Source organism: Haliaeetus albicilla, chromosome 17, assembly GCF_947461875.1.
Source record: "Haliaeetus albicilla chromosome 17, bHalAlb1.1, whole genome shotgun sequence".
Taxonomy (NCBI): Eukaryota; Metazoa; Chordata; class Aves; order Accipitriformes; family Accipitridae; genus Haliaeetus; species Haliaeetus albicilla.
Genome location: NC_091499.1, coordinates 1,982,661 through 1,997,850, shown reverse-complemented (window position 1 = coordinate 1,997,850; position 15,190 = coordinate 1,982,661). Strand labels below are relative to the sequence as shown.

The 15,190-nt window shown below is 39.6% G+C and overlaps 1 protein-coding gene across 1 annotated transcript in view; it reads left to right on the top strand.

The window, feature by feature from the left end:
- Positions 1-15,190, top strand: part of EYS (eyes shut homolog) — a 938,397-nt gene that overhangs the window by 432,979 nt on the left and 490,228 nt on the right. Inside the window, exon 22 of the mRNA XM_069804576.1 lies at positions 2,784-2,905. Coding sequence (XP_069660677.1) covers positions 2,784-2,905 — 122 coding nt within the window. The remainder of the gene's footprint in view (positions 1-2,783; positions 2,906-15,190) is intronic.

The following is a 15,190-nucleotide window of genomic DNA, read 5'->3' as shown; positions in this document are numbered from 1 at the left end:
TTTTAGTGCTTCAGTTGTGTTAAGTTGATTAGCATGTTTGGTGGGTTTAGCAAAAAGCAATCCTGATGCTGTATCCAGAGCAGTGAATGCATACTGCCACCGCCTCGAGAGGGGCAGGGGTCTGCAGTTGGCCTGCCGGGTATTCAAGGCCCATTGACCCCGTTTTATCTTTCCCCATGGCCTATATAATGCCTTCAAATGTAGCTGCGTCCAAATAGTGCAATTATGTGCACATGCTTTATAAATATGTAATGGCTATCGAAAAGAAAGCATTAGCAAGATCTGTCGCCACCTTGCAGGGTTGTAAATTTTTGCTGAATTTTTTCTATAAGAGTAACCATGTCTGGTAGCGTAATGGCAAGTCTGTGTGGGGGCGGTGACTTTATTCAGTTCTTCATAATCTGCGGTCATTCTCCAAGTGCTGTCTGGTTTTCAAACAGGCCAAATAGGATTATTAAAAGCAGTCATGGTTTCCTTAAAGATTCCTGCTTGTTGAAAGGCCTGAATGATTTGAGTAATTCCTCCTCCCCCCCTAGAATACGGTACTGTTTTACAGTTACCACCTTGGCAGGCGCAGGCAGCACAACAGGATCCCACTTTGGGAATCCGTGCAAGATGGTTATAGATCAAATAGCAAGTCCTGCTTGCGAAGTCCTGAAGCAGAAGCAACCATTTAAACTTTCAACTGTTCATCCTGCCAACACATCAATACCCAAGATATATTCTTTAACTGGGGCATTTAACACCGTCATGGTAAATGGAGTGGCATTTCCTATTGTTAAGGTAACCTTAGCGTGGAGGGCAGGGGTCGGATTTCCCCCCGATCTACAGATCTGTGATGTGGCTTCTTTATTTTTAATATTGCTATGTAATACAGTAACCTCAGCTCCAGTATCCATGAGAGCTAACACATGCAAAATCCCCCCAGACAGCCACTTCATAGTTAAAGGTCCCCCTCACAGTAAGAGGCTACAGTGGCAGCAATTTGGGGGGGACCTGTGAAACCTTCATTTCTGCTGTTTTGGCATTTGCCAGGTAGTGCCTTGCCTTGAGCTGCAGGCGAGCGGTGGAGGGTGGGTGCAGATTTGGTGCTGGGGCCAGGGGCGGTCGGATTTTTTGCGCAGGCACTAACTTTTGCAATCGGCGAAACATTCCTGATGTGGTGATCCCATCTATTTCTGATCGTGGGGTATCAGCTCATACAAGATCATTCCACGTTTGTTTCCTTGTCACCCATGATGTAACTCCTTTTGGTTTTGCCAGCTTTCGTTTATTCACCACCTGCACAGATGGTCCTGAAGTTACAGCCCTAATTTCCCTCAAGGTATTTGCTAGGGTGCCTACATTACCAGTAGCATTTGTGACTGCTGATATAATCAAGGGTTTTAGTGAGGTAAGCGCTCCTCTCAAAAGCTGCATTTTGATACTTCTCATTACTGCTAGCCTGTCTGGATTGAATCCCGTAATCAACGCATGAGCCATTGCTGTTATCAAAATGTTCCCAGGCACATCAGAGTGAGACGATAAGCAGTACAGCAGTACAACAAGCACTGAAAGCAAAAAGCAGCCACTAACGAGCACTAGACTCTAACAGACAGTAAGGCAAGCAAGCCCCATGGCAAGCACAGAACCTGCTAATAGCTAAACAGCAATAACGGCTATAAATTCGATCTAGCACATTCCAATCAAATCTGTCATTATCTTGAACCCTTCATGCCCCACGTTGGGCACCAAAAAGGACTGTCATGGTTTAGCTCCAGCTGGCAGCTAAGTACCACACAGCCACTTGCTCACTACCCCCCATTTATTAGCAATATGTGCTATCAGCCATTCTACAGTATCTTGCAACCTGTAGCACTGCTCTGCTTGAGTAGTAATTACTTCTTGTGCGATCGCCTTTGCATCTTGTAAAATCCTGACTTCCAGTTCTCTCATTTTACTCTGTAATGCAACAACTTTCGTGGTGAAGAGCTCTAAGACCAGTAACTAATAACCATCCCAATCTCCCCACTAACTTGCGAGAAGAATCTGATGCTGCTTTCCATGGCAACCTGTGCATAGCTGTTTCAGTTGTCAGGGGGGTAACCACCACCCCGTCATCTCTTTCCGGCCACGCTTCTGGTGGAGCCAGTGGAGCCACTACAAGTGGCCATAGGGATCCAGTGCTCAGTACTGGGCCATCCTGGCATACGAGGCGTCACCATACTGACCTCCCCAGTCCCCGACTTTTTGCCAGCCACGGCTTAGCTGTTCCTGGATCCTGCTGACTACGCCCTACGTGTGAGCTGACACAGGCAGGATGCAGGAACAACCACAAAACCGCGGATGAAATGCCAAGAGTAAATGTATTTTCGTTACCTTGCTGACCGGGGGATGCCCGGAGCAGCACCTGGGCAGAGGCACACTAGCGGGGACGCAGGCACCGCGGAGCTCAGTCCATGCCGGAGCATCGCCGAACCTGCTGCGTGTGCCTGCTTTCCAGGGATTCGCGCAGGGGTAGTTTACCTCCATGCTGTGATCTTTCCCACGGCAGGGCAGGGATCTCGAGCGTGTTCGATAGGTGCCTCTGAGTCTGTCACAGGCCGATGGTATCTGCACACCGATGTTCTACTTGTCCAACACGCAAGGCCAAGCCACAGTTAGTATGATGTATGTGTTTTTTGACACGCCGGCCGCAAGGCGCTTGAGTGTGTTGACGGTCCTCCTCGCCAATCTTCCATTATTTTCCCAGAAATTGTATTAAAAATACAAAAAGTAACATTATTTTACTTAATACATTACAGAGATACCAATGTGTGTGCCTGCCTGGATGGGAAGGAACATTTTGTGAAAATGAATCAAATGAATGTAATTCAGAGCCTTGTAAAAACAATGGCACCTGCATGGATCTTTTCAACAGCTATCGGTAAGTGTTGCATCTTCTCACTATATGTTTGTGCTCCAGGAATGACGGGTTTATGCATCATGTTATTATTTTATTTCTCAGGTTGGGAAATGGAATGTTATTACACAAATGAGCGAACAACTTGTGTCATGGATACACTGCTTCCCTGTACATTCATTTGAAGTCAGCAGACATAAATAATTGTAAATAGAAAATTAAAAAAATGCATCAGTTCAAAAAACTGAGCAAGTAATCTAATCTGGAACTTTATTTTCTCAAAGAAAATACAGGATTTCTTTCCATGATATATGCCTTGTAAGCACAGGAGATGCTTTAAGAGTAAAAGTAGTGGGAGTGGACGTAGTTGTACAATCTTAGATGAAGAGATTATATCATTGCTGCCACCTTGTGGCTTAAAATGACAAGAAAATAGTAATTTAACTAAAATTTACAGCCACACTGGAAGAAAGCATGAGAGGATTTGACAGTAACCATGTTATTTTTAACTTAAAACCGCAATCTTTATTTTGTGCATACATTTATGGTTTAAAAATGATTTTGTTTCAGTATTATGAGGACAAGGACTCTATAAACAATCTAGCAATCAGCTTCTGCTATTTGTAGCCAGGGTTTACCTATTTTGTGATGTCAATACTAGAACAGTCCTGAATCTGAATGTAAACTCTTAACAAGATACTGATATAGCTGCATACAGACCACAGTATAATAACTGTACACAATACACAGTCTAGTTGTTGTGCAGTGTTTATATTCCTGGTAATATAGACAATAATCAGAAAGAAAACCTACCATAGCTGAAAACAGACAAACAATTCCCCAAATAGCCAAAGGTAAATTTAACTAAGTTAAGTAATACATACAATACAGTATAATTTTTGCATTAGTTTATATTCAGAATTTAACTGAAATATTTTGAGCTGTGCTAGAACTGCATTTTTATATAGTATTAGATGTCCTATATTAGTAAAATATTTTCAGTCCAATAACAGAAAAAGAAGAGTGTAGTGAGGTTGAGAAAATCTGTTAAAGTATTTTTAATTGGTTTTTTCCCACCATTGTAAGTCTGTTGAGAAGTAAAGCAATTTGTTAAAGATTTTTTTATTTTTGTAGTTCTTATTTTTGTGAAGTTTGTCGGTCTTTGTAGTCTACTAACAAAAAATAATTTTATAATTGCATACTGTTTATGTCTGATTAGCTGTTATATTATGGCAGTTTGAATTCTTACATGATATAATGGATTGTATAGGCAAACGTACAGTTTCACTATCCTCAAGGACAATTCCAGGTACATGAATATTTTGCAACCATGTATCATTACCTGTCCTTATATTTTACCTATTTTTTCAGCCTCTGGAAGCATTTTATATATTGCAGCAGGTAACATGGCTTCTCCTGATTTTATTCATAGCTGGGTCGACTATGGATAAGCAAATCCAAGGACTCCCTATTGTTTAATAAAAAAAAATGCTCAAAAAGTACTTTTTCTGGATTTGGCAAATACTGAACTGTTACAGAAAATGTTTGCAAGGGAATTGGTTTGAACTGTAAGCACCACACATATTTTTCCTCAGAGCTATTTGTCCTAGTTGACATAACGGAACAGGAAAATGTGATGTATCATTGAATCATTGTATAGAAGGGTCATAAGCCAAACAAAACCAGCTTCTTCAGAGATACCTGTAGTTGAAACTGGGAGTCTAAGACTTGGCAACCACAAGGAAAAATGAGTCTAGACCAATGTTTTTGTTGTATAATCTAAAGCAATTTCATTTCAATCGTTAGAGTTGGCCTAGTTTATACTCACAGATGTTAAAAGATATTCTGCTTTTTTTCACAATTACTCTTACTTAATATCAAAAAAATTGATTTCTATTACCTTTTTTAACACTTTTCTCTTAAAAACTACAGCGACAAGACAAAGTGTTCATCTCATGGTAGCTAAGCAGTGGCAGTGACTAGTATCTGACCCTGAGGACATCCAGCCATATCTGTAAAATAAAACCTAGTCTTTAAAACAGGACAACGCAATTCTAACTGCCCAACAGAAAAGATCATTGGCACTCTTGAGCTGTGCCTAGGCATTGTTTTGGAGAAGCACTAGGTGGCTGGCACCAAAGTCAGGCCAGGAACTGCTTTGAGAATGCAACAGTGATAGACAATGCAGTTTCCTTGCCTGTGGCCATGTTCTGGCACTGTTTATTTTCCTGGTCTAAGTTTAGCTGCTGGCAATGATACTCAGAATTTTCTGATTTTCTTTGAAGTTGGCTCACCTCTGCTCCTACTTGATATCACTTCTAATTTAAATTAATGTAAAGGATAGATAACATAGCTTTCTGTTACGCGTTTGATAATACTCATCAGTTTACTCTCTCTTTAAGTATTTGCAAATCCATCTGAAAACATCCGTTCTTGGAAAAACTAGGTAATTTATTGTGCAACAGCATAAAAAATACACTCCTGTGTAGAAAAAACTAGAGAAAAGAATATAATGCAAAAAGAAATATTTTTGTACCGTTTCAAATCTGTAATAACAAGAAGAATAATACAAACCATAATTACTAGTTGCAAATTTCTCTTTTAAGTTAATTTCTTTATCTTGCTGGCGCTATTCATTTTTGAACCTTGATATGGAAACTTGCTGCCAAAATGGAAGGATCAACGAGTATGCCAGAGCAGAATGCTTTTCCTTACAGATTCCAGCATAGGAAAATAAATCACATGCCGACAGGAAAAAAAAAAAAAAAAAAAAAGAGCCACCTACCTCAGTTGTGTATTTTTATTTAAAAAAAAATTGGAGTAAGAAATTTAGACCAAGAAAGATACTGAATCAGTAGTTAAGCTTGAATTGTTAAATGTGAGTAATGTTACATAATTCCTGTTTCATTCCAGTTAATTTTTATTCAGCTGATAAACTAAGAAATTTATTTTTCTCCCTTCTCACTTTTCAGTTTGGCATATGGCACAGCAAAGAAATTAATTTAGAATACTTTCATGCATATATTTCCAGTACCCTGTGAACCTCACTCTTAATTCTCATGATAGCATAATCTCTCAAATTATGTCTCTGAACATTTATAGACAGATGCATCTATTACCAGCTGAATTCCCTATTTCTTCTTTATCCTATTGTATCATCTCTCCTGATACTTCTAAGGTTTTGCCCTAATAACATCAAACCCTAATTAAAGCCCTTGTGTCTCCTTTGCTGTTACCAATTTACAGAGAAACTTTAAGTGAAAATCTCTTCAACTCTTCTTGGAAAATAATAGGCAATATAGTTTTATGGATGAACCAGTGTTTCTACTGATGTAGAATAGTTTGGAACTTGGCTGTAATCATGATGTTACAACTTGGAGAATTATCCAAGTGTCTTTCCAAAGTGCTCAGTTCTTTCTGTATATTCACATTGAATCCCACAGATTCATGCTATTTGCCATTTTGTCAGTATTCGTTTTTGAGGTTGTTATCAAAAATAAAGATGTTTAAGTGTGTTGTTGCTGCTTTTCTTTTTATAACGAACCAGTAGACTTCTTAATACTAAACAGGAAATTAGACTTACTTAAGTGTATTTCCTTATGCCATCTATTGATCTTACACTTTTTATAACACTTTAAGTGTTTGCCTCAGTAGACTAGAGAAAAGTTATGCTTTGTCAGTGGTTGAATCCGTCCACTAAGATACCATTTTACAATCTCTGTGTAAACTGAAGTCCAGTTCTATTTTTATACCTGTAGTTCATCTTTTTTACTCTTAGTTACTTTTTTAAACATGTTCCTTTTTAAAAAAACTCAAAAAAACCCAACAGACTAGTCATCCTTAGAGTGCCTTGGTTCACTGATTAGGACTCACGCTGACTGTGTTAGTCAGTCTAACAGTGCCAGTCCTTAGCACCAGAGCTCTATCCAGAATCTCTACTCCCTATGACTTTACTATAAATTCCTTTCATTGTAACTTCATTGAAGATAAGTTAGTTGCAAATGAATACATAGATGCCTATATCCGTTAGGAAATTAGTGATCTCTGTGGTGGGAATATTTAAAAAGACTGACAAACTATGCAAGTTCCAAACTTCAGAATGACTCTTCACTGGATTGCTGATACTCATTAACATTACACATTGCCAAAGATTAATTCTTAATCTCTGTTGATCATTATCGTTGCATGTACAACACCGTTAGTCCTTACTATTAGTAACTTTACAAACTAATATTATTTTTATTTATGTATTTATTCATATTTGTGTATGTATTTATAATTTATGTTTATCATGCAATACTATGGAACTGATACTGTTTAGTTAGCACTGCTGGCTGTGGCTGTTGATGGTTCTTTGTTGCTGAGGTCGAGGTAGGCAGTCCCTAGAGTTCTTCAGTGAGGGAAGCGGGAACCACAGTGGCCTGTCTTCTTTTTTCCCTGCCTTTCCTCACTTACCATCAATGTTTTATGCTTCCTGCCTCCTCTCCAAAAGAACAGTGTGATCTTATCTGCCCTTGACATCTTACTTTTGGAATCAGGACCCTTTCTTGTTTCACTTATTTTTGCAGAGACAGACATCTTTCCTGCCCGCTCATTCTCATCCTTCAGATTTTACTTCTGGCACATGTTTTCTTACACTCTATTTGTGCAGCTGTATCATGGGTCTCCATTTGACCCTTCACAGTTACAGATATTATTTATATATTTAAGTCTAGTTGTGTTACAAAATGCTGTGAGTGGTGTTACAGGATTATGAAGTGCTTGCTCATTTCTCCAGTTATGGTATTTTAGTGTGCTTATGTCTGGAACAAGTATTAGGTACAGCTCCTTTAGCCTGCTTCTAAGCACCCTTTTTTGGGTGCAGTGCTTCTCTTTGGCTACACATGATACAGATCTGAGTTTTGTCTAACGTTATGACTGGGTCACACATGGGTACTCGGAAAAAAATTGTAGATAGTTTTGTAATATTATTTGTATGCCTCTAATTCTAGGAGCTAGCTTTTTTTTTCAGAGGTGACTGTCACTGAAACACCTCTTTCCCACTAGCTTCTGCAAAGACAAAAGTTGGTAAACGCCAATGTCACCTTTAAATATGAGGCGTAAGTTCCTTAAGCAGTTGTGAGAAATTACTGATAATGTGCAAAAATATTGCCTGTAGTTAAATGCTCTTCATTTAAACTCTTTTGTTGTTTATCCTGTCCTGTAAGAGACTGTGGTTTTCCTACCTCCCTTTAGAGTCCAGTTGAAATAATGAGTTGTGTTTGTAGTGGAGGGTCTTTTGAGTAATTTCAGAACTCATCTCAAACAGTGCTAGTCTTCCTTAGCAATGCTGCTTCAATTAGTAACCATGCCATGATCATCTTTCTTCGTCTTTACTTTGATAATAATTTACGCCAGCTTCTTCGTCTTTACTTTGATAATAATTTACGCCAGCTGACTGCTTGGGTAACTATACTGTCAACCAGAGTTAGACTTACTCTGTCTCCTTCCTGTTACTTTCTTAGTCCATACCCGAATACAACAGCTTGCCCTGTATCTTCCCTCTTTGCACCTTAGCATTTGAAGCCACATCTTCTTTTTAGAATAAAAAAAGTTTTTCATTAGTTTAACTGTCATCTACCTGTGCTCTGTTCTTAAGAAAAGCCTAGTCTTATGTCGTTAGAATGTATTCAGTGTTACGCATACCATGAACTTTAGTTGTAGTACTGTTGCAGAAAAGCAGTGTACTGTTTCGATCTTTCTCCCTCCCCCACCCTTTCTGGAGAGGATTTATTTGGAAAAGCAAAGTTAAAATCAGCCTCTGCGTTTACTCAGAACTATGCAAGAATTGTTATGTGCTAAGTTGTATAAGCAGGTGATTCCTAAATTAGGGATGGGTGAATATCTGAAAGATCCATAAGTAAAAGCATGCATATTTATGCAGTGTATTTTTAAGATACGCTTATTTCTAAATGAATGGATTTTAAACTATAATGGAATTCAAAAGTAAATCGTGATACGATTATAGTTTGAATGCTGAGTTCAGTCTGCCTTCTGTTTTTACTGGCACTCCTTTAAACTACTGCTATACTCTTAGTTACTTTTTTTCCCCCAGAAGCAATAAACAGCTTTTCCCACAGATGGGGATCAGCTTGGCATTTAATGGTCCCAGATGCCAAACTCTGGAACTTTTTTTTGCAAGCAGCATCTGGCTTCTTAGCTGGCATTTCTTCAGGGTTCTTTGGCCAGCTCTTCCTCTCTTGCTGCAGAGATGTTTCCCAAAACATTTGTCTGTTGTGCTTCTGACTTACCTTTAGTTCTGACTTACCTTTAGTTCTGACTTACCGAGGTTTTTTTCATCCTAGTACCAAATGATGTATGTGCCTATTACTCAAAACAACCTTCAAAAGATTTATATGGACTGTCCGGAGAATTAGCTGAATTAGCTAAAGAAATTTGTGAAAGCGCAAACAAGTGTTTCCTCTAAAGATATCAAGCGTTTCATAGTTTCGTCTCTGGTAGTCCTGCTAACAACTGGAAATGTGTAGTGTGCTGCTTGTTATACTGCAGTGTGTGAAATCAGCTTTAGGGTTTTCATTGCCTTAGGCGAACAACAAAATATCACTGTGCCATCTCAGTAGCATCTACTAAAAAGTCAGTGATGTTTTGCACCCCTTAGGGCATATTTTGGTCATTATTCAACAGTTTTCTGAAAGGACAATGGCATTTTTATTAAAAATCCTAATGAAACATAAGATTTAAAACAACATGCCTGGAAAATACTGCCCTCCCAAAACAGCTCATCAACTTTTCCTTCCTGAACAGTAGAATTGCTCCTCCTGATATATTTAATCATTAGGTGACGTATTTTAAATAAATGTTTTAGAATATCTTTTGGCTACAGACACCCAAAGAGACATGAAATGATCACTTGATGAACTCACAGGTTAAATGGATGGAGTACAAAACAGTTTCTAAAATAATGAGGTACCTGAGGCATAGCTTTGAGAGTGCATGAAATGTGATGTAAAAGTTAGCCAAATTCATCTTTGCAAATTCAAATTGTATCATTGCAATTCATAGGGCAGTTAAACACTTTCAGTGTAAATAATGTACAAATACATGAGCACATCTAATAGAGATGGCTAACAGATGAAGCAGTTTGCCCAGCAATTTCTCTGGGCTCTGGCTTGAGATACGCTAGGTTTTCTGGGAGCTACTTCTGGGGTCATTGGAGGACTGCTGTGAATTGTTTGAAGAGCTTCAGGGTGCCTGCCGCTCCCAGGAAGGGATAGCTACAGGAGGCTGTGACTGCTAGCAAGCTGTAGCAGTTTCCCACAAGCTTTGTTGTCAGATTTTCTTGATTGGTGGGGACTTTGAACTTTTTGTTTCCAGCTGACTCCTCATTAGGGACAGTCAGGCATCCTTTCAGCAAATGCTAGAAAGTGTGTATGTAACTACCAAGCCTAGAGCACAGCCAACAGTAGTGTAGAAGGGAGCCAGAAACTCTGTTGGGGACACCGTGTACTTAGGTAGCGAGGTGCTACAGGGCACTATCTCTGACCATCCACAGGAACAACTACCTCAGCACATTAGAGGCCTCAGACCAGACTGAGCTCGTCAGGGGAGATGTAGTTGTGCGGGCCTGGGGCTGCAGGTGCGTGTGGGACCTCTTGCTGAGGCTGGGACCAGAGGATACGGTGTCCTTGCCTGCAAAGGTACTTGTGTGCTGGGGAGGATCTATGCTGCCAAGGAAATGAGCTGCAGGAGGCAGTCAGCAGACTGTGCAGCTTCAGAGATGATGAGAACAACATCATATTCTCCAAGACCCTACAGATACAAAAACCTGAACTCCTCACCATAGTGAAGGACCAGGCAGAGTCTGTGCTTAGGGAGTTTGGAAATGGAGACTCCAGTGATGATGAAGGCTGGAAGCTGGTGACATCGACAGCAGGATGAGGGCTCCTGTCATATCGGCAGCTCTGCAACTACAGAGTAGGTTCAGTGACCTGGTAGCAGAGGAGGGACCAGAAGCTCTGTCCAGTGAAGCATCTGAACCAGTTGAACCTCAACCATGAGGCAGCACTGGGAGGCAAGGATGAATGATTGTACTGGGAGACTCCCTGCTGCAGGATCCTGGTAGGATGTATCATGAGTCCTGAGGGAGCTGGCTGTCATTGCGAAGCCACGCTTGATTATGTTTAAAAGGTCTTAGTGACTGGGAGAGTTTCCTGAGGATTGGAAGACAGAAAATGGAAATATGCCAGAGAATGTGATGGATAAAGGCAGGAAAAGGAAGGTCGGACATGGAAAATGTCACTGCTATCCTCAAGAAAGGCAAGAAGGAGGATCTGGGAAACTGGACTGGTCAGCCTCACCCTGATCCCTGGGAAAGTAATGGAGCAAATAATCCTTGAAATCGTTTCCACATGTGTGATGGAAAAGAAGGTGGTTGGGAGCGTGGATTTACAAAGGGGAAAGCATGCCTGATGATAGCATTCAGTGAGATGACTGGTTTGACAGATAATGGGAGAGCTATGGATGTTGTTTATCTTGACTTTAGCAAGACTTTGGATGCTGTCTACCATAACATCCTCATAGACAAAACTGGCTGAACTGCCAGGCACAAAGACCAGCTGGTGGTCAGTCAGTGGTAGTGTACCCACGAGGTCAGTAAGGAAAGTCAACAGCACCCTGGGCTCCATTAGGAAGAACATCATCATCAGGCTGAGGGAGATGATCCTTCCCCTCTACTCACTACTTGTAAGGTGCATATGGAGTGCCATGTCCTCTTCTGGGCTCCCCAGTGTGAGACGTGGATAAAATAGAGTCCAGCAAAAGGCCACTAAGGTGATCGAAGGACTGGAACACCTCCATATGAGGAAACGCAGAAAGAGCTGGGACTGTTCAGCTTGGAGAAGAGAAGGCTTAGCAGGATCAGTCTGTGTAATACTGGGGGGGGAAGGGGACAGGGAGAGGGCACAGGTAAAGAAGACAAAGCTAGAGTCTTCTCAGTGGTGCCCAGTCAAAGGGCAAGAGGCAGCAGGCAGAGGGCACAGGTAAAGAAGACAAAGCCAGAGTCCTCTCAGTGCTGCCCAGTCAAAGGGCAAGAGGCAGCAGGCACAAACTGAAATGCAGGAAAGTCCATTTAAATGTAAGAAAAATCTTTTTTTACTGTTAGGGAGATGGAACACTGGAACAGGTTGCCCAGAAAGGTGGTGGAGTGTCCATCCTTGGAGACAGCCAAGGACAAGGTCCTGAGCAGCCTGCTGTAGTTGACTGTGCTATGAGCAAGGGGGGTTGAACTAGACAATCTCCAGACGTCTCTTCCAATCTCAGTGATTTTGTGCATTTCTGTTTCTTTCGGTAATCATCCAGACTTTTTGTCTGTTTATATGCATAGATCCCTCAATGTTTGGGCATAAGTAGGTGATTTTGACAGTAAAATTGGGCAAAAGTATACATAAACATATACACCAGTTACTCTGCACTTCAGATCTCTCTTAAATTCATTCTATTCCTATGTTTAATGTATGTGAAATACGTGCAATTTTATATTTGCAGTTTTTCAGTTCTGGTACATATTTTGGGATTCTGACATTTTAAAATAGCAAGTTTCATATATACCCATAAACTAAGATGTTTATCATACATGTAAATATTATAGTTAGGAATAATAAAAAAATAGTGGACTGCATACATAAAAGTGGTATTAATTCAACAATATCTAGTCATAAGATCTGTATGGAAACATTTAAAAGACAAACGTGAAGGAAAGGGCTAAAGAAGAAAGAGAGATTGAACTGTGCTTCTGTTACGTTTCATTTCTCCTCTGGTGGCTGAAGTAAGAATGCAGAAAAAAAAGCTGGATGTAAACTTCCCTTTAATTTTTTCTCCTGCAGATAATGAAGTGGGGTGAGATGGAGGTGCCAGTTTCTGTAAGCATAGGATGGCATAATTTGTAGCAGATTTAGAGAAGAAATACTGAGTTGTATTGATTCTTATCCTTGCACTGACAGGGTGTGGAGAACAAGCAGACTGAGTACCCTTTCCCTTTTGAGGAAAAGCCTTAGGGTAAATTCTTAGAGCACACTGTGGTACCTGTTGTCTTTCCTCAGACCTAAGCTCTGTGACCTCAAGGTCACTGCTGAAGAGAAACTGCACAGAGAAGGGACACATGCAATTGGAAGAACGCTAGGAGTGAGGGCCAAAGGAGAAATCTTTCAGTCATCTGCAAGGACCAGTTTTAAAACTGTGCAAGCACACACTGAGCAGCCTAAAGCGTGTATGAACAGGTGAATTCAGTATTCTGGTGCATGTAAAAGACATAGAGATGATTTGCATCTAAGGATGGAGAAAGAATAAAAATAGTAGTAGTCAAATAGTTTTGCAGAGGTGGAAGAATTGACTCTGCAGGAGTTTGCCAAAACTGGGTTAGAAAACTGCATGTAGTTCCTTTTTAGAAAAGGAACTGTTCCACAAATCAATTCAGAATTTGCTCAAAGGCATTGAGGTAGAGGAAGCAGAGGTTTGGGGAAAGAGTTTGGACCATCTCGGAATATTCCTGTTGTTCGGGTTTGAAGATAAGATGGTAGTGCATTAGAAGGCAGGTATATGAGCCAAAGTGCTGGATGAAAGTGTGGATAAAGCTTAAGAAGTGCAAGAGAGACAGAAATCTGGGTGCTCATGGTGAGATTTGGTCTAATAAATAAAAACGATAGAACAAAAAACCACCCTGCTGACTTCAGTGCAAATGACAACAGGTAGCATTGTTTCTTTGATGATTTTTTTAAAATGTATTTGTTTTGCCATAACCTATTTATGGTTATCTTAAAGTGAGTACATAACGTTTAATACTTGGCGTTTTTCTGCCTTGCAGATCTTCAATGGAAGTCATCCCCCCATCAAGTTATATAGCAACGGTATTAAAATTGAAATTCAATGGCTTGTCTTCTGTAGCTACAGTTCTGGGCAATAACAAAAATGCTGCCACCACTAAGTATTCTTTGAGGGTGGGGAGTGAGAATTAAAACTGGAATGGATAAAAATAAGATAGGCAATGAACAGAAGAATGGCTGAAAACGTTTTCAAGAGAGACTTCACTACCTCATTATTTCTAATCCAAATCTGTTATAATGCTTCTGTTGCAGATGATTCATAATAGACTAAATTTTGCTTGATCTTTTGCCCTTCATTTAACAGTTCCCTAAAAACACATTCACTTTTTAATTCAGGAAACCTTAGTAAAATAGGAAGTTTAAACAAACAAACAAAAAATGGTGCTGACACTTTTAAAATGGCTCATTAGAAATGAATGGGAAAACCATCTGTCATTGTTAGCTACAGATTAGATATTTCATGCATCGGCAGTGTCTAATACATGCACAAAGGAACAAAATTTAGAAAGGATTGTGGGCATTGCTACTGACATTATATCCTGTTGAACCATGGAGAATGGGTAATAAACAGTTCCACATAAAAGGACAGGATGTAGATCCCCATTCTCTTTACTATAAAATCTGTATTTTTTTCCTTTGATTTGAAAGGTCGTTGGTAAAACCCACGTTGCATGTGTTAGAACAGTTTTCATCAGTTTCATAGGTATTGATCCTTTTACCTACCTTCTTAAAGCAATTCTAAAGTGGTTAAGAGTCAAAATTTTCGTAAATGAATTGTGTCAGTTTTAATGCCAAGGTGTTGCCTGTGTTTATTTTGTACTGAAATAACTTTCCAGCCAAAACAAAAGCAAGGTTTCATCTTCAATTATGAGGCATTTTCTTTTGAAGTAGAGAAAGATTTTTAGAGAATAGCAGTCACAATTTCCTTATTACTAACAGCATACAAGACTATTTTGCAGACAGCATTTTCTCTGTTTTGGGAGATAAGAGGGAGAAAATGAAGCCTGACTATATATTTAGTTGTAGTGTAGGTGAATACATTTTACTTATGTCAAGCAGTTCAGTAGTGAAATACTATCTAACCCAGACAGCATTGATTTCCATCAGTGGTGCTCAGATACCTTAGATGAGTAGATTATATTACTGTCGTTAGGTCACTGGGGTGATGAAGATAACATATGTGAAAAAGAATTCTGCAAGGCTATTAACAGAATAGAGTAAAATCTAGCATTTGTTAAACTGGCAATATATGGCCAGTAGCTAATGGAAGTAAAAAGAGAGTTCTGTTTTGTGTTGTTTTGTTTTTCCATTTAATATGTGGTAAAAGAAATTAATAGAAGACTTTCATTTAAAAAAATGTATTTTTTTTTAAAAAGATTGTGCTAGCAACTACAAAATTGGTTTTGGAGAAGAGTATAATTGTATGTTTAGA